Raw genomic sequence first — 20,002 nt, 5'->3', positions numbered from 1 at the left:
GGCTACCTGACCGTATTGCATCGCACTGGTCAGTGCAGGTTAGTGAAGTCGGGGAAACATAGACGTTGGAGCGTACGACGGTTGATTCTTCTGCACTGAAAAAATGTCACCCCACATGAGCCACACCAGCCCTAACACCTGTTTTTTTTTATGCGTGTTGGCCGCCCATCTAAGCGCTAAACAGGCTCAGCCCTGCTTAGTTTCCAAGATCTGATGACGTCAGGCGCATTCCGGGCGATTCAGTTACGAGCAGGTTTAAAAAAAACAACAACAACCGAAGGCCCATCGCGGTTTTTGTGGAGAAATAAAGGCATGAAGGTAAATGGTGACAGTGTTAACAATCTCAGGTTCGCTGGAAGCGTCATCATAATACCGATGAATGGAAATGAACTCCAGGATGTGATCAAACAACTTTGTTGTGTTAAAAAAAAAAGGCTGCAAAATGATGCTACAGATAATTATGAGAAAAACATAGTAATGTACAGCAAGTTTGCTGGAATTTTTTATAATTGCTGGAGGGGTAATAAAAAACAGTATAAACGGCTAAACAAACCAACTTATTTGTCAGTATCACCGCATTTAGAATAAAAAGTAAATAATTGGCGACGTTTTAGGCAATGACACGAGAGGCAAATTCACCTCTTTGGCTTTCTCTGTGTGCTTCGAAGAAGGGTCATTGCCCAAGAAGTCGGGCATTATTTGCTTTTTCTATTGAAAGGCCACGGTGGGATATTGACGAATGCGTTGATTGTCTCTGTTATTCGTACTTGTGTCGTGACACCGCTGGATGTCAACAGGCTGGGTGCAGTGCCAGCCCTAGAGGGGCCCGGTGAGCGCTGAATGATAGCGCTGGATGGCACCACGCTTTGCGTGCAGTGCCATGCGTGGGTCCTGGCCGAGGGATGAGGATACTGGAGGCAATAGCACTCTGGTTGACCCGGGAGGACACGTGACCAGTTAAGTCTACAAAGGGGCCCCAAGTGGGGGCTAGGGGTGGTCACGTGATTGGGACCCAGATCCTTCCCGAGGATTCTGGAAGGTGGTCGTGGCCAAGGGCGGAGCCGGCCACGCCGCAGAGAATAGAAGCCGGGTCCCCAGAGGGACCGGCGTTGTTGTTGTTCATCCTGGAAGAAACGTTCGTCTACTTTCTCCGTTCAACGAGTCTCGAACACGTGGACCCGGACCCAAGCTGTTGGTCACGGTCCGTAGTAGCAGTTACGTTGTAACTAGTGTAGTTAGCCTGGTGGTCACCACCATAGGTTGTTATTCCGTGTGTTGGAGTTGAATATATGTGTTGCCTCCAAGTCTACGTCTGCGACTCAGTTGAACCCATTACACTTGTACACCGCTGCCAATGCAGTGTCGGCAAAAATTATTTTGTATCACTCGGGGGCGATTATTGAAAGTGGCCCGGGATCAAAATCGTGGAATAAAAAGGGGCGAGCGAAAGCAGGGTGCGCGTTTGAAGTGTTTAATTTGACAATGCAAAGCAACGTGCCGATGCGTTGAAAGAACGATGTTTTCAATCACTACGGATTTGCGCGCCTTGGGGGGATATGTGTTGAAAACATGGACTGAAATAAAGAACATGGAACAGAAGCTGAACATTACACAAAGCAGCGTGGAGAGTTGCACGCTGGCAATTAGAGACAGAGGAAAACATGTATCAGAGGAACACCCCCCGCCCCCCCCCCCCCAGGTTTAGAGACATAATGTTGACTCATACTATAAGTAAGTGGGCTTGGCAAGAATACTTTGCTAGAAGGGATAATAGCTGATGGACCAGACTGGCGATGGAATAACAGCTGAAGGAGGGAATGGAACCGTCGAGATGGAACTATGGGGATGAGCTCGTGTGCGGGAGCGAGATGGATTGTTACGTCGCGAGACTGTACGGATGCTGACGACGTTGTGAGCTGTTCATCCAACAGAGGATGGGATGTGGTTCATGATGACGAACGCTCACGGCAGGGGCCAAAATATTTGCCCAGTGCGCAACCTTCATCCTGCTGTTCATTACACGCTAATGCCAAAAATAAAGAAAGAAAAACAAAAGTAGAAAAAAATTATCAAAAGCAAAAACCAACCATTCAGAATTCAGTAGGCCTTCTGCAAATTAAAAACGGTTATTTTCCCAAGTGTAATTAATTATATTGCCTAACCAGAAGTGCTAAACAACCTCGCATGTAAGTGGCTCATTTTGAACCCTGCTTGTGAAAACATCGGTACTGTGTGATTGTTTCACCATTCACAGTTCTCTTAGATAACACACTGATAAAGAGCAATTGTACTCCGAGCGTAAATTGTGGTGTTTGAATTGGAGCTGTTTCCCCCCCCTGCCTTTAGCATCCCGATCCCCTTCGCACACCGGCTTCCACCTTCGTAGCCGCGGTGTGAAATGGGATATGGCGATGTAAGCCTTATGCCGTAGCCTAATTGAAACCATGCCGCTGGCAGGGGAGAAGGAAAGAGGGCAGTCTGGTCTCTTCCCCATCAGGGCTCCGGCATTACACCAGCCCCCCCCCCTCCCCAGGGAGACCGACCCCCTCGGAGCCAGCACATCCATCCACTCCATGCGGCTCTCGTTTGGCGTTATGTACGTACGTCAGTTGAACTTCTTTTGCGCCGTACGCAGCCAACCGTGCTCGTCGGAGGTGTGGGCGAAGCACAACAATTAACTCAACTCAAGAAGCAGTTCTGAAGAACTGAGTTTTCATTCTAGATTTAAAAGTGCATGTACCCAGGGGATTCATAATATCGGAAGGAAGAGCGTTCCAGGCGGCCGCGGGAGGGCATCTGAAAGCGCGCGATGCAGTGACCGTCTTTGTTTGATGGTTAGCTAATAGCCGCTGCGATGATCGGAGTTTTACGTGATGGTTTATGCTCCTTGATGAGATCGGCAAGCTATTGTGATTTAATTTGTGGCAAACACTTTGTGCGCAGTGAGTGTGACTTCGTAATGTATTTATTCGGCAACAGGAAGCCAATGCAGCTCAGCTCTCTCGTCACTTGGCACGTCGGTATCCGAGTCCGCCGATTGCCAGCGCGAGCGAACCTCCAATTGAAACAGAAAAAACTTTGCTATCCCGAGATTGCACTTCCGTTCGTGGTCTCAAGAAGGTGGGAACAACCTGCGCGCGGCAAAGTGGCGAACCGCACTCTACTCGGTCGACCGGTTGCACCTTGCTGCTTGCGATGAATCGCTGGGCATGTTCTGAGATGTCCTGAATGAGACTCCTTGTAACGCAAGCGTTGGTGGCGCATGTAGCGGAGGCGGGGTTTCGGTGAGGTGTGGCACGTACGGTGGTGGGAACCTTGACAAAGCGGAAAGGGGGAGAGAAGATGATGCACAGGCTGTGAGGGGGCATGTGTCCCACTGCGCCCACTCACCGCTGATATGTTCAGGGCTTCTCAAAGTGTGGATGTTACTTTCTTTCTTTCTTACCAGTGTAGGGGAATTTTGGACAAAGTAGGAAATTTAATACTCGGTTGTATTTGGGTTTCGTCCAGTTGTTACATTTTGCAAAAGCTGTTATGCAGTTCAAGTTTACTCAGCTTTTGGCTTCAGCAGTTGCTCGTTTTATTTACGCATGCCAGCAGTTATTTTAGGTCTTCCTACCACTCGGCTCTGTTTTTCTTGTTCGTGCCCTTCACTTGAATGGTCAAGTAATTTCCAAAAGGGGACTGTGAGGTGTTAAGGAAACACAGCCGTATTACGAGCTGCAATATTTTTTGGGAATTATGCTTATTATTTTTGACAACTCTGCCATTCACACGAAGGCGGACTTTTTTTTGACGCGTTAAAGTACTTTAGGCATTGGTAAAATACCTCGCGTTAGACACTGCATGGGCGCGTTATTATGATGTCAGAGTGCTAAGTCTCAAAAGCAATAGACGTGATTTTCTGCTGAAATAAAATACACGTTACATTATACCCACGTAATATTTTAAACCCGTGATCTCTCTCATCTGGTTTTTGTTATTCAAACCTTTTTTTAACAAGAATACGTACGTTTTGTAACGTGCGCATACATTCATATCTATGTAAGCGCACACCCGATGTGAATTATTAACGATAATAATGATGAGAAAACTGTGTTAGGTTGGTGCAGTGTAGTAATTTATTATACGCTCTAAAATGATTGAACTGACATTCATGTCCTTGTGGCTGCAATGCACCGCGTTTTCTGTCGTGTCTAAGCAGGAGCGGGGGGGGGGGGTGATCTAATGGGAACTTTTTTAAGAAGTAGGAGAGATCATGTAACTTATTATCAGTAAAGTTACCCTGCTTACATTCAAATAATTTGATTGACTTACGGAATATTTTCCAAATCAAAATAGTTTTTTATTCAACGGCCAATGCCGCTGTCACGCGTTGTAACAGACACATTTTTGTTTGAGTAATGTCCTGATTATAACTGCGATTAACTGTGATTGGGTGAAATTCATCGCATGCGGCTTATTGGACTTAAACGCATTAACTGATTCCGAGATGCATTTATTCGACAGAGTATGACGACCGTATGCAGTTTTTATCTTGTTCACGAGTAGCTAAAAGTTTAAGAAGGACGTGTGCATATATACAGCCTATGAAATGTTCAGATACATTTCATCCAAGTAAAAAAGTGCATTGGAGACTGGTACTATTCATGCTTGTTAAACACCACAATCTATTGAGTTTAGGTGGAAAATTGCACGTGACATTGTAAAGTAGAAATCTGGCAATGCTTGTGCTTTCGGTGCAGGTATAATACTTGATTACTGAGGGTTTTATTTTATTCATCTGGATAAGACACTGAAGGCAATCCATTGTACGTAAAAAAAACGAAAAGAAAAACAAGCCTGCTTGAATGCAAATAACTCACATTGGCATTTGTAGCATTGCGTTAATGCGAAAGTCAGACTCTAGAAACGTTTCTGAAAGCGTTCCAGTGTCTTGCGCATTTAAACAGTTTAAGGCTATATAGTCCCCCCCTGGTCTCCACTCTGTTGCTTTACTCGACAGAGATGTGGTCTTCTGCCGTCGGTAACAGGTGGTTTCTACTGTTTGACAGTCTCACTGAGAATATGCCCTCCTACAGAGGCCTCTATTCCCCTGACCATTAGCGCCAGGCCTTTCTGTTCTTTTGATTTAACCCACAAGGTTATATATATATACACCGTACTGTAATTATTGTCGCTTATTTCTGCCAGCAGCGGAATATATATATAGATAGAGCTTTTCCTTGTAATTTTTTTCCCATGGACCCTCACTCTCACAGAATACGGTAATTATCTTTCGAACCTAGCTTTTCCCAAAGGCATTTTCATACGTGCGTGCCTTCGTGGAAATGTCCGTCCAATCACGTGGAATAATCCAGTCGTGAGTTGGCAGAGATGTTGCTCGACCACTGCTGAGTGAAGAAGTGCCATCGCCTTAAAATTATTTGTATTTTCATATTCCCGTAATTTAGCAGTCATGCTTAGAATTGCATGAGCTGAGGTGGCAAGATGTTAACTACCTCGCCTGGTCTGCAGGAGGTCGTGGGTTCGCTCCTGACTCTGTGACATCTGCTGTATATTTGGAGTTTGCATGTCTGTCTGCCCGTGGTAGTTTCGATTTTTCTCCGGGTCCTCCAAGTCCTCTGGTTTTCCCTCCACATTTAGAATCAACGTGCGTTTAGTGTATTTGACTGCAAGGATTCATACTCTTAGTTTTTTCGGTAAAGTCACGTAGGTAAAAATTTTTTTAATTAAAATTAATAAAAATAAAATAATAAAAAATCACGACCTTTCGGAGGCAACACAAGTCTCCGTCATCAGGTGGGACCGTCACAGCCAGATTTGATGCATCAAGTGAGGCAGGGATTCCAAGATGCAAGTTCTTAAATACAAGTTAAGGGGGAGGAGAGGGGGGGAGCTTATCATATGTGGCCAGGTTGCTTATGAAAAAGAGCTATATAGTTCAGTGGGCTTTACCTGGTAAAATAAAATAAAAAAATTGGTTTATTTAGTTCAGAGTCGGGGCTATTGGGATGTCTTGGGGTTCCAGTCCGGGAAGCCTCCTTTGATTTAGAATCAGACTCGGAGCTTTATTTCCACTGGAGGAATCTGATGAGCTGTGAAGCTCTTTTTAACAGATGTCAAGTAGGGGCAGGTCAGAAAGTTACATCAACAAAAAATACAACAAAGGATACTGGGGTAAGATAGAGAAAAGTAAAGCAAGTCGCTGAAAAGTAAATAAGTCAATATGAATAAAGCAGCAGAATTACAAATTGCATTACTACATGAATTACAAGTGCAAGCTTGGGCAAGGCAGCAAAACAACAACAATAACAAATGCAGTTCTACTTGACGGTCAATCCAGTCATCAATGATTTCCACACACGTACAAACAAACAAAAATCGTATTGGAATTCGATTTTTCGCAGACTTTGTAACGCTATGAGAGTTTACAGCTCACTCACGCTGCTCCCGCGCGGTGGCCTCAGGTGGTTGCGTGACGTGGAATCCGATGACAAAGAATAACAATAATCACATTTTGAACACAATTTCGAGGCTGTCGTCATATACAATGATTCTGCAGTCGTATGTCATGCACGTGTAGTGTAATAGTGCCGGCTGGTGGACAGCAGCGGCAACTGTGGTGGACAGACAATGCACACGCCGGTGAGCGTGAGCACGGTGTGTGTTGGCAGGGCGGAGGAACTAGGGCAAGGGTCACGGAGGACCCCGTCTGGAGGGTTCGAGAAGGGAGGCGCGGCTAGGGCGGAGCCAGGGCGCGCTGGGAGCATAAAAGGAGCCGAGAGCGGGGAGCTCAGGGCTGACGGTTCTGTCGTCTCGTCACCGTCGTCGCTAAGCGTCTCCGCTAGATATTGCGCTGCCAGATAGTTGTTGGCTGTCTCAGTCAGCGCCGTCGGTGTTAGACGGCTAGTATTGTGTACAAGCTAGGCTATGCGACTGTAGAGAGTGAGTAGACGAGACCGTGACTGTTACAATAAAGAAGGTGCCTCCTACAAACCTCGTCTCCGAATCACTGCATGTAGTTTATTTTTTTATTACTTGTTTCAGTTTTGCACTGTCCATAATCAAACGACTTTCTTCCTTCACTTGTCTACATTTTGTAGACAAGTGAAGGAAGGGCTCTCTTGCAAAATGAGTTAATTTTTGTCAGTAGGCTCACACGTGGTACAATCAAGAAGGCACAGACTCACTGCATCACCGATTCATTCTGAGTTTTAATGAGCGACTCAAGGAGCTAAAGCAGGCTGCTGGATTTGAAACAAGTATATATGTGTCCGAGCAAGCATGTGTGAACGAGCGTGCATGTACGTGTGTGTGTGTGGGGAGCGGTAGTGCAACAGTTAGCGTGCTGCGCTACGAACCCGGCGACCCGGGTTCGATTCCTGCCTCAGTGGCGAATATCTTAACCGGTCCTGGACCTCCCCTAGGTCGACTCAGCCTTTAATGAGAACCTGGTGTGGTGTGTAAACAAAATTGGCTGGGTGTAGTGCTCACCACCCACCCCTTCGTGTGCTTTGCCGGCCTTCATAGGTCCTCGCTAACAGCACTTGCCCCAACAGCCTTTTCAGGTTATACGGGGGCTCTTTGTCTTTGTTATGCATACATAGGCACGCGTGTGTGCATGTGCCTCAAAGTGCACCTAGCCTGGATTAAATTCCGTGGTGATGTCACCGGCCACTTTGTGGCGAACGGCAGTTGTTGTTGTTGTGCATGTACCCGTGTGTGTGGGTTTGCGCGTACATGTGTGTTTGTGTGGGCCTGCATGTACATTCGTGTATGTGAGTGAGCGTTTGCCTGTCATGTTGTCCACCCACCCCCACGACCTTCATAGGTGCTCGCTAACAGCACTTGTCCCAACAGTCCGTTAAGGCTATGTGGGGGATCTTTGTCTTTGTGTGAGCGTATGTGCGTGTGTGTAAGCCTGCATGTATATGCGTTCATGTGAGTGAGCGTGTGCATCTGTGAATGAGCATGTGTGTCTGTGACCGTGGGGAGTGGTGCTGCAGCAGTTAGCGCGCTGTGCGGCGAACCTGAAGACCCAAAGTTCTGGGCGTCCCCTAAGTCAACTCAGCCTCAAATGAGTACCTGGTGCGATGTGTAAACATCGTCACGAGGGTGACAAAGGCGGCCGGGCGTGGTGCTGGCCATCCAACCCCCTCATGTGACCATGCCGGCCTTCATAGGTGCTCGCTAACAGCACTTGCCCCAACATTCTGTGAAGGCTACAAGGGAGATCTTTGTCTTTGTGTGTGGGTGATGCGGCTGGCGGTTGTCCTCTCAAGCCTAGGAGGTCCCAATCTGCCAAACCAGAAGTGTGACCTAACCCCCCTGGTGCCCCAAGTTAAGGGCACTTAACTCACAGAGAAAATATTCACTTTTAATTTTACCACATGTTTACAGACGTCCATAATAAACAAGTCGTAATGCTGTAAATATGTAAAACGCAGGCACGCGGTTGTATCCATGTCTCTTGCAATGGTAATACGGCTACGCTGAACGGAAGTCTCTGGAGCGGTTGGGGTGGTGGTGGCCGATGGTTGTGTCATGTGGAGGTGAATGAGGGTTATGGCTTTAATTTGGCATTGGGGGTATTAAAAGCCATGTTCGTAAGGGCTTCTAATGTGTCTTGTGGTCTGAGCTCTGCTGGGAAACTGACCTCCTTCCTGTGCGCTCTGCATGGCTGTACGGAGTGTTCCACAAATCTGACAGTGGCTAAGCAACCAAACAAGCCAATAACTGTTTAAGGTTTATCTGCTCGTGCTGTGTATTTAATCGCTGTGCTCAATATCGCATTTTTGCCCATATTGTTGTTCATAGCCTTGCCGGCCTGATCTTGCCATCAGGCTTAAATAGAGGTGCTTTTCAGAGTCTGGTGAATGACCAAACATGGTAGTGATTGTAGCAGCACAGACCGTTGGCAAGCGAGCTGTAGGGTCTTCTGTGACTTTGATCAGCATAACAGGGATTACACTTCTCTGTTGGCCGAACCCGTGTGTTTATCCCCCCAGTATACCACGGATTATTTGTACAGCCATTGTAGTTTTCTGGCATTCCCCCATATGGAGTGTCATAATGATAGCCAGAACTAATGGGAAAGGAAAGGTGCATTAGAAAATAATCTATGACCTGCATATACTATTACAGCTGTATGGATTGCATAACGAATATAATTATTAGTCCCTGTTTTGTTGCTTAATAGTGTAGAGAAGGGATGCACGCAGTGAGCGTCGTTGAGAGGGTGCATTTGGGGACATCCCTTCTCTACAATAGTAATGATCGCGTCGTGTTGATCAGTATTTCCTTCTAGGTGTTAATGACGGAGTGGTGGTATAGGGGTTAGCGTACTACGCTACGAACCCAATGACCCGAGTTTGATTCCCGGCCAAGGCTAACATGTGTAGAGAATGATTTATGAATCGTTTCTGAGCCTCCCCTAGGCTGACTCGGCCTGAAATGAGCATCTGGTGTGGTGAGTAAACATCTGCATTGGGGAAACAAAAATTGCCAAGAATGGTGCTGGGCTTAATAGGTGTTTGCTAACAACACTTGCTCCTGCCATTTGTATAAGGAGACGATTGTCTCATGTGCGCGCGTGTGTGTGTGTGTACGTTCTTAGTGCTGTGGGGCACAATCCTCAACAGAGGCTCTGTGAATGTGTGCGCGTGTGTTATGCGCGATTATCTCCTGCCGTCAGCAACCCTTTGACACTTTGCTGGGCCTCGCAGTGCACCTAGCCTGGCGCAGACGCCGTGCTGACGTCACTACCACTTGGTGGCGAATTGCGGTCGTTGTTGTTACCACTTTTGTCGTCGTCGTTGTTGTGCATGTGGACGAGGCTCTGAACAACATCACCTACCCGCGCAATCCACAATGCTGACCGTCGGGGTGGTGGAGCGGGGGCGATCGTGGTCTTAGTGTTTGTCTCTCTGTGCGTGGGACCCCACCGCAGGTGCTGGCGGCGGCGTCGTGGACCAGCCCCTGCTCGAGTGCACGCTGCAGAGTCTGGAGATCAAGAGCTGCACGACGCCCACTCTCTGGGCCGTGTCCGGCAGCCTGGGCTCTCTGCAAGCCTGGGCTCGTCTGCAAGGTGGGCATCCTCGGCGTTTGTCTCAGGCTCCGTTAGACCCCCCCGCTGGCCGGCGCGCTGTACAGCACAATTGACACAATTCCTCTTTCGGCCGGGAGCAATGTGAGCGGTGTAGTTAAACACATGCCACTCGGTGGTGGTGGTGGTGGTGAAGAGTAGGGTTGCCACTTGTCCTGTTTTTTCCCCAGGATCGTTCTCTGTTTGAGGTGGCTGTCCTGAGAAACCCGTGACTCCTCCGTGGAACATTGATGAAATTCCCAGTTTTTTTGTTATTAGTTGCGTTATAACACACCGTTCAAGACGATGCGTTTGTACGCAGAACTCCCCCTCTTCGGGCCCTCTTGAGATATTGTTTCCGATGATACATCGTCGTTTTTTATCTACATTAGAGATGGCAACCCATGGTGAAGAAGGGGTGGGGGGGGGGGCGGCACCTTGTGTGATGAAGCACCACTTGCACTCTGACCTGGGTTAGAGGGTCAAGCGACTTAAGGGGCATTGCATCGTCGCAGTGCTTTGAATATCACTCACCACTGATGTCACCTATGGCCGGGAATCAGAGTCGTGTCACTGACTTTTACACGGAGGCTTTTGTGGCCAATTATGCTCATGATGAGCTTTTTTTTTTGGGGGGGGTTATACGCCGACATTAGTCAATGTGTCGTTTTCACGTCACTGAGATCACAGCACAGTGTGCTACACACCGTGCCACTTCAAAAAAAAGACAAAGATCCCCCGTATATAGCCTGAGCAGACTGTTGAAGGGGCAAGTGCTGTTAGCGAGTAGCACCTATGAAGGCCGGCACGGCACACGAGGGGGGTGAGTGGCCAGCACCACGCCTGGCTGCCACTGCTCCAACCTATTCGTATTCGTTTGCGTTGTAACTGATATGCCAGTTAACTTATCCGAATAATGTGGTCCCCCTTATTTCACCTGCGTGACAGTTCGCTGAACAGAACACGTGCCACCTTTTGTCTTATTGTGCGCACAGAGGAATTTCGAGTTCTCTATCCTAACCTTGAATAGGAGCATTCTTGTAGGATGGGGGGAGTTAGAGGCGTTGGGGGGGGGGTGTTAAGAGGGGAGGGGGGGTTAGTGGGGGTGGGGTTGGGGTGGGGTGCTTCCTATGCAGTCCCAGCCCGGGCATGCACGTTGAGTGGGCCATAATATTTCCTGTCTCTAATTTAACTCTTTGTTTAAATGGTGCGGTTTCAGGATGCACAAATCACGCGCAGCATCTTATTCACAACGCTATTCCATTACCCGCGCAGGGTCCACTTAATCTTGATTAATTATGAATTCTCGTTTTTAATACGTTATGTTACGGGTTGGTTTATACATATTTTACGATCGTATTCATCAGCCCGGCGTCATTGCACTGCTCGATGAAGGCCGCCTGCATTTGGCAAGGTCATACTTCGCCATGCTGGTCATTGTGGTTGGTAAAAGCGGTGCCAAGGACAGGTTCAGATGTAACTTGTCACTGATGATTAGCCATCGCTGGGAATCGAAATCAGGTTGCTGGGTTCATAGCCACTGTTCTACACTATACATTTGCACTACTCTTAATTTATTTTCCATCGTATTTATTTTTTTACTCACCTACCGTCACACAGCTTCCAGATCTTTACTGTACACACGCCTTCTCGGCTATTTTCACAGCACGCAATTAGAGTTTTCATATTGCCCTACCATTGAGATAGGAGCATTCTTGCACGTAGATCTTTCGTGCGAACTGCTGTCATCTGGCGTGTTTATATTTCTGCACCGACGAGGTTGGTGACGATGGCAGCTTCCTGTCACCTGGGGCGTTTTGTAGCAGCAGCAGCAGCGTTGTCGTAGTAGGTCTCTGTCCGCACGTGTGGAGAGCTGACTGCTTTCCCAGCATGTCAGCCTTGTCTGCCTCTTGTGTGGCCCAAGATAGCCGGCTCCGCCGGCAGGCATACACTCGCCCACACTTACCGGCTGCAATATGTAATGTTTATGCTTTACTTTTGTTGCTGTGACAGTGCGCGCTCTGCCTTGCCCGCCCGTGTTTGTTTGATTTTGCCATTTCCTCGTGGTTATTTATTTGCTCCGGTGTAGCCCTTTGGCACTGTTAACCTTTCCGGAGTTTTTTGTTGTTAAGCACATCGCAATTTGCGTGCATCACATTCTATAGTGCGGTGAAGTTTCATGTTTTGCGTTTTTTAGCAAATCGTGAGTAACCCTCTGGGGCGTAAGTCAAATTGTAACCCTCATATGAACTGCATGCATACTCTGTGCGTGCGTACAGTTAGCGTTGCTCCTATAGAGTATCTGGAAAGTGTGTTTTTTTTCCAACAGCATTGGTATGTTAGACGCAAACGCTCGACCGGTTTCGACATTCGATGTCACATCGGCAGTCGGGCTTCGTTAAACCCACGCTGGTGAGCTGCCAGACGTTTGTAGCAAAGGACCCTCTACGTTAGATCAGAGACCCGGTTAGATGAAAAACTATGCCGATATATAATGCAAAATAGTAATAAAATGCCGTTATTCTCCACAGTTTTTTCAGTTTTCAGTTTCATTTATTTGGTATAGCCCTGTGAGCCATTCGGCTCTTGAATCGGGTGCAACCGCAACAAACAAAAAACAAAAACATGAACAAGAAAACATCTTTAAGTGACTATGCGCAAACAGAAAAATCCAGGAAAAAACTGCAAAGTCTTCCAGAAAAAAAAGCACCGTACACCACAGCGCCCTTGTTCTGCACATTAACAACACAAGTCTGTTTACACATCCTATCAGCCAATGCAGCCGTCAGGGAGTGCACTTTTGTCAACAAGGTCCTCATGTATTGTAGTTTTTGCATCGAACGAGGCCTCACATCTAACAGAGTCCTTGTCCAAGGCTGACACTGCCGATGAGACTGTTCATGCCGACACAGGTCCAGGTTTTTCCCCGACCGCATTCCCAGAAGGCCATTGGGCTGATGGGTTGTGTAAGAAACGCGTTTGTGATCGATGTGGCGAGAGAGAGATACACGAAGAGGACTTTTGCCTGCTCCTCTGTTTTGTTTACCGGAAAACTGTTTGTCGTTTTACTCCTCAGAGGCTACAGATATGTAAAGCTGGGAGCCCGGTCGGTACATTAGTTTAGTTTCGCATTGGTTGATCTCTGTTTAAAAAAAAAAAATGTCCGGAAAATATTCACGCTCGAACATGTGCCGAGCAAGTTACCGACAGTACCGGCGAGCGCCACACCCACCCAGATTTGGAGGTGCCATTTATTTATAAAAGACACATCACGGTTCACCACGATTTCAAGACACACAATCTCCAATTTATTTTAACTATTAGCTAAATGACGCACAGTTTAGAGGAATAAGCACTGTGGAACTTCCGCAGGTTAACGTGAACCCCCCTTCTGCTCTGTTCTGGGGTCCTCATCAGCCGGCGTGTTCTTGCTGATGATGCTAATGAAAGCAGTGTGCCGGGCTGTTATGTTAAAAACAGAATTAGTCGAACATGCTAGAAGCGAGAAGCTGTGCACACTGTGCCAGAGCTGTTAAAATTGCATCCATATGTGGAACATTGGCTACATCTACAGTATGGGGTGCCACGGTGGCGAGATATTAACTGCCTCGCCTGGTATGCAGGAGCTCGTGGGTTCAATCCCGACCCTGACGCCTGCTGTATATTTGGAGTTTGCATATTCTCCGTGTAGTCACATGGATTTTTCTCCGGGTGCCTCGGTTTTTGCCTCCACATTTAGATTAATTTCTAATGATAAGCTACTTTTTGATTTAAAGCTTTCGTGACTGCAGGGATTCATGTTCTTGGTTATTTCGGTAAAGTGACGTAGAAGGGAAATAATAACATTTAAAAAATACAAAACAATAAAAAATTCTCACTACGTTTCGACTGCAACACAAGCAATCATCATCAGGTGTGAAATCCACAGCAATGAAATTTGAAAAAAGTGGCGTTTTTTTCCTAACTTTAAAGCAGCTAAAGTTTAACTTGGTTAATAACATCCTTCCAATGATTGCTCAATTTGAATCCATCTTCTCGGTTAAAGTTATGTCTATGTTTGTATATCTCGATGGCTGCATGGACAAATCTTTGGTGGTATCCAGACGGCTTGCAGAGAACTTTGGTGTCGGAGAAAACAATATCATGAGAACCCACAGCGTTGAGGCAATGGTCAGCCACGGCAGAAGAATTCGTCCCACCGTGTTTCAAATCTGACTTGTGCTCGCGAATGCGGTCAGATACATGTAGTTTCGTTTCCCCAATATAACAATCGCTACAGATGCAACTCAGTTTGTAGACACCAGGGTACTGTAAACCAGGAATGACATCCTTTACGGATGGGATCAGATCACGGATTTTGTGTACTGTATTGAATCGGACATGGAACTGCCCCTTTACCAGATAACAGCCTATGGTGGTGGACCACCAGACTAATCTACTCTAAACACACTAGGAGTTAGCTACGACGGACCGCAGCCCGGCTTGGGTCCAGGTCCACGTGTTGGTGACTCTTCTTGGACGTAGAACGTAGATCCTCAGATGACGGTAACAACGCTGAACCTCGGTCCCTGTGGGGACCCGGTTTGTATGCTCCCAGGTCGTGGCTGGCCCCGCCCTTGGCCACGACCACCTTCGAGAAACCTCTTGTCGTTTCTCGACCCTTCCCGTAGGATCTTTCCCCCGACACGTGACCACCCCCTAGCCCCCACCTGGGGGCCCCATTTCGACTTTACTGGTCACGTGTCCTTCGGGGTCAACCAGAGTGCCATGGCCCACAGTAACCTCGTTCCCGTGGCCTGCACTCGCACACCCTACCCTGTAGGGGTCAGCACTACACGCGGAGCGTGGTGCCACTCAGCGCTGTCACTCAGCGCTCACCGAGCCCCCTCCAGGGCTGGTACTACACCCACATATACGGCGTGTCTGCAATGGCAAGACATCGCACGCCGTGCCTCACTAGAGCCGGCATTTCCCAGTGACATCCACGATGTCGCTACATACGTGATGTCCGCGATGTGAGTACATCGCACGCCATGCCTTTCTAGGGCCGGCACCACTCAATGACATCCGAGATGTCACTACATCACCCCCCCCCCCCCCCTTCGTAGCAGCCGTCCCGGCTGTCAACTCCCCCTTAAACGAACCAAGTGAGTAAGTGATAAAAGTGAGTAAAAAGTGAATAACGCTATGTGTGCCTCAACAATAACAGTAACAAACACCCATTAAATACCCAAGCCCACCTATACAATATATACACTATTTACAAATGTACATAACCAATGGGGAAAAAGGACATGAGCCCAGAACAACAACACGAGAAAAAAAACAGTAACTCGCGAACGCTCGGAATCCCCTCCATCACCAACACCTCCCACCTTCATCGTGTAACAGCACAATAAAGGCTAGGTTCAGCCAATAGCCGATACGGCCCACCGAGCGCGACAACCAACTGACAGTGTGGGAGCTTGTGTGCATGGGGATCGCTAAAACCGAGTCTTTCATCGAGTCCGTGTGGCCGGGCCCCCAGGGGAGGTGGGCTCGCTCACCCTGGAGGTCCCGGGGGGAATATGCAACTGTCCCATCGAACCCGGCTCCTCACGAAGAGCAGTAGGCCGGGTCGACGGGTTCTCCTCTCCCGAATCCAGCGGAGACGGCGCAGGTGGCGGCTTGGGGGACGTCAGGCGCGCGGCACCTGAGGACGGGATCAGATCACTCCGCTGAGGATCAACCTCAGCGGGCACACACCTCGGCTCGTCGGACACACCTGACACTCGGCCCCTTGCGGTGTGGAGATGGCACGAACTCGCGCGGGGCGATGAAGGGCTTGGGACGAGAGGGATGTACAAAGCAACTCCGCCGCCCCAAGCGAATCTCGACACACTGTGGCCGAACGACCCGAATCACATCAACCGGCCCTCTCCAGGGTTTGAATAATTTTGGCGACGTACCCACCGGTACCTGTGGACAGTGCAACCAGGCCCTGTCCCCAGGCGCCCACTCATGTGTAGAAACACGGAAACTCCTCATCCGTTCATTGGACACTTGGCGCGATTTGGAATTTACCCTGGAAGCTTCCCGTGCCTCGGAAAGCTTTTGAAGGGTGAAGCGAACGGAGTCAGAAATGTTAGATTTAGCCTTGTTGGGCGCGGCTTGCAACTGAACATCAATCGGGGGATCGTGTTTTCTTTCATACATAAAAAAATGGTGAGTAGCCGAATCTCGTTCCCGTGGCCTGCACTCTCACACCCTACCCTGTAGGGGTCAGCACTGCACGCTGAGCGTGGTGCCACTCAGCGCTGTCACTCAGCACTCACCGAGCCCCCTAAAGGGCTGGTACGACACCCACATATACGGGGAGTCCGCGATGTCAATACATCGCACGCCGTGCCTCGCTAGAGCCAGCATTACCCAGTGACATCTGAGATGACATCTGAGATGTCACTACACGTGCATGCGCATGTTGAACCTCTTTCACACCGTACGTAGCCAACCGCGCTAATGTTCCACTCTGGACAGATGTCTTGAAAGTGGTGGGAGTAACCACACTTTATCCCACCATCGGTGAACCCCTCCCCGATGGGCGAACCGTGGGCGCCCATTTATCACCACTGCTGGGTGGACAGAGGCGGATATATTTACTGAGCCTGCACCATTGTTTCAACTGCCGCACCGGGGGGGGGGAGATCGAACGGGAACCGGCGACCATCTGTAGACTGGGTATAGTTTACGAACTGTTTCATATAGCGAGCTATTTCAACTAAATTTCGATTTAAAGCTTTCGTGACTGCAGGGATTCATCTTCTTGGTTCTTTCGGTAAAGTCACGTAGAAGGGAGATAATAAAATAATAAAAATTAAACATAAAATTAAACATAAAATAAAACATAATAAAATAATCAACTAACTATTTCACCAAGGCAGCACCGCTCAGCATTTTTATTATTTTATTTATTGGTGTGCGGGATGGGCGGGCTGCCGGCATTTCTTTTTGAACCAGGTGGCTTGCCTCTGGGGTTGAGCAGCAATAAGTGAAATTGCATGGAATTTTAAAGTTCCATTAGCACATGGTCATAAACACGGCACAACAAAGCCCTCTTTTGCCAGAGCTGCAGAGCCCTGTTTGTTGTTTACGTCTCGGAGGACGCTAACAAGTAGCCCAAAGTCAAGATAAGGTATTTGGCAACCTGTGTGAAATGCATCAGAAGTAGTGTAATCGCTGGCCGTGGCACTTTAGTTCCATTCATACCTGATCCCCCAAAGGCTGCGCTGTTTGCAGTGGATTGCCTCTCATGATTGCCTCTTAACAGTGCCATAATTCCCCATGGTTACAGTGGCCAAAAAAAAAAAAGTTTATAAATACCCCTTGTGCATAACTTTTAGAAAAAGTTTATTTTTTTCGATTTTGTCGCCGTAAAAATAGAGCTGTTCGCAATAATGCGCCGTTATTGTGAAGTCTTTCCTCCCGCGACGCAAGAGCTGCAGTGGAGTTTTCTGTTTTGTTGTTTTGTGCATGTGTATGTCCACGGGTGGTGAGCCGATCGCGGTTACGTAAGCGCCAGAGACATTCGATTGTCCGATGTTGTTGTTGTTTTCCAAACGCCGTGCCCATGCATCAAAAGGGTAACGGTACACTTGGAAAACATCTCAAGTTCAATTTTCAGCAGGCGCGCTTGTTCGGTAGCCAGCACGCTCTGTGTAGTTTCACTAGTTCTTTTGTGGGCTATTTCAAGGGTTAGGGAAAAAAATCAAGGGCTCTAAGAACATTTTCTAAAGTGGCAATAGCACATTGGGGCTGTTCACACACTTATGACGGAGTAAAAAATAATAATTTTAAAAAGTCTCGGTGGTTTCCTGCTCAATCGAGCAGAGGTTGCCGAACTCATCTCTTGTTTACAGCCCTGACTCGGTGGTGCAAATTCCACATTCCTGTGCTGTATCTGTGAAAAAGAGCTTCATAGCTCATCGGATTTCTCCAGGATAAATGCAGATTCTGATCCTGGGGGTGGGTCCTTTTATAAGCCAACCACTTGACGTTCCCCTCAAAGCGGTACTTATTTTATCCACTCTCAGCGGAGGAAGGCCTGGGTCGACAGCTATCTGGGATTTGAACTTGGGCCCTTCCGATTGCGAGTCATGCACGCTGACGCCGTGGCGTCCCGGCTAGATTATTGCCACGCACTGCGCAGCGGTGTGTGCATTCCTGCATGGAAGCAGTAAGGCAGCGATATGTAAACTTTTACCTGTTCAAATGGACGTACGTGTGTGTCATCAGCTTTTCTTTCCGATTCCATTCCGATGACGTACACATATACGTTATCTATGCGGGAGGAAGTGTGGCACAGTTTGCTGGCACAGGTTGCCGCCAGCTATTGTAGAGTGCGGTCGTGTCGCTACAGTTTTCTGCGGTGAGTACAGTGTCTTTAAAAACAGCGGCGCTATACCTCTCTAAATAGAATTAACGCTCCGAGATTCAGCAGTGAACGGGACCCACCCTGCAAATAGCAGACACCTCGGAACGGCAAAGGGTTAACTCACCTTTCATCATCATCAGGAGCAGCAACAACCAATGCTGGATTAATCTCCCCAAGCTGTCTCCATCTGTCGTGGTCTCATGCAACAGTCGTTCCAGCTCTAGCGCACGAGCCAGTTTCTACTACGCTCCATGTGCCTTGATCGGTGCCGTGGGTTTTGCTATATAGTACAATCGTGATAAACAAAAGCGTTCCAATTCGATACGATTTGAACTTGAATAGCATCGAAGTGCAGCTGCGTCTCACGTGCGTGCAGTTCTGAAAGCGTACGTACGTGCGCGTGTTATTTAAGCAACATAATAAGAAAATAATTTGCCCGGGAATCAGATGGAAAGGAAATAATTTGCCGTTTCAGCCGACAGACCTCCTGAAAGTTATGATATATATGGTTGTAATATAAGACCTCCCCCCTAAAGCACAGAGTTCATAGTACAATTTTTTTGACAGTAAAAAATGTATTCGTGCAATAGGTTACTCTTTAAAAAAGGTGGGGGGGGGGGGTGGGAGGAGGCCTTGATAATGATTTTATTATGTGCCTTGGAATTTTGAAGGTAGGGAGGTGTATAGGGTTGTACTGAATCACCCCCTGGGTTACAGTCGATTCGAGATCCGTTTTAGTTATATTGACACTGGCGGCGAATGACAGGGCCTCTGGTGGCTGCAGAGGTGATTTTTGAAACATTGATATGCTATTTAAGCACGAATCGACAAACGTTGATTGCACCCATGGAATTGAAGTCTGTATGATGCCTCCATAATGTCCTTCAATTGCATGATTGACATGTTCCTCTTTCCACCGCGGTGTCTTTTTCAAGCGAGCATCGTCGCACCGTGCTTGATGGCACACGTTCAGCTCTTGCTCCGTTGTTTTGTTGTCACCGTCCGTGTTTCTGGTGCGTGCGTCGCAGTGGGTAATATGCGGAAAATGAGAACAACATGGAGTGATTTTTTTGTTCATCATCATCATCACCACCACGATCCATGCGCAGATAGTCTGTAGGTGTCCACATGTCGTCATTTACACCATTGGAACCTCATTTGCCAGTAAAAAATATGATAATTGCTTTGTTACCCTTCTATCTGGCAACAAAACTGACACCTTTTTTTTACAAGGAGTCATGTTTGCATTGACCACAATACCTGCAGTCATAATGCAAACAAAAAACATAACTCTGATAATGTGCACTGTCCTTGAAGTTGATTGGTCCACACCCGAGACAGCTTTCCTTAGAGCCTAGTATCACATGGGTTGGACCAGATGACGCCAAAAGGCGTAATTTGTTTCCACTTTCCTCCTCTGCCTTGTGCCAATTTGCCCAAGTAGTGCCCACGACTTCCTGGCACCGATCTCTTTTGACGACGTCGTGGTTGTCTTTGTCAGGCCA

The 20,002-nt window shown here is 47.8% G+C and overlaps 1 protein-coding gene across 4 annotated transcripts in view; it reads left to right on the top strand.

The window, feature by feature from the left end:
• The window catches only part of VPS13B (vacuolar protein sorting 13 homolog B), a 298,548-nt gene that overhangs the window by 87,652 nt on the left and 190,894 nt on the right, over positions 1 to 20,002 (top strand). For all 4 annotated transcript variants that reach the window (XM_078593678.1, XM_078593679.1, XM_078593677.1 and 1 more), the window contains exon 18: positions 9,953 to 10,090. In XM_078593678.1, coding sequence (XP_078449804.1) covers positions 9,953 to 10,090 — 138 coding nt within the window. The remainder of the gene's footprint in view (positions 1 to 9,952; positions 10,091 to 20,002) is intronic.

Source organism: Lampetra planeri, chromosome 4 (assembly GCF_965212315.1).
Source record: "Lampetra planeri chromosome 4, kcLamPlan1.2.h2, whole genome shotgun sequence".
In the NCBI taxonomy this organism is placed as follows: Eukaryota; Metazoa; Chordata; class Hyperoartia; order Petromyzontiformes; family Petromyzontidae; genus Lampetra; species Lampetra planeri.
Note: the sequence above shows the minus strand (reverse complement) of the source record. Positions and strands in the feature narration are given on the sequence as shown.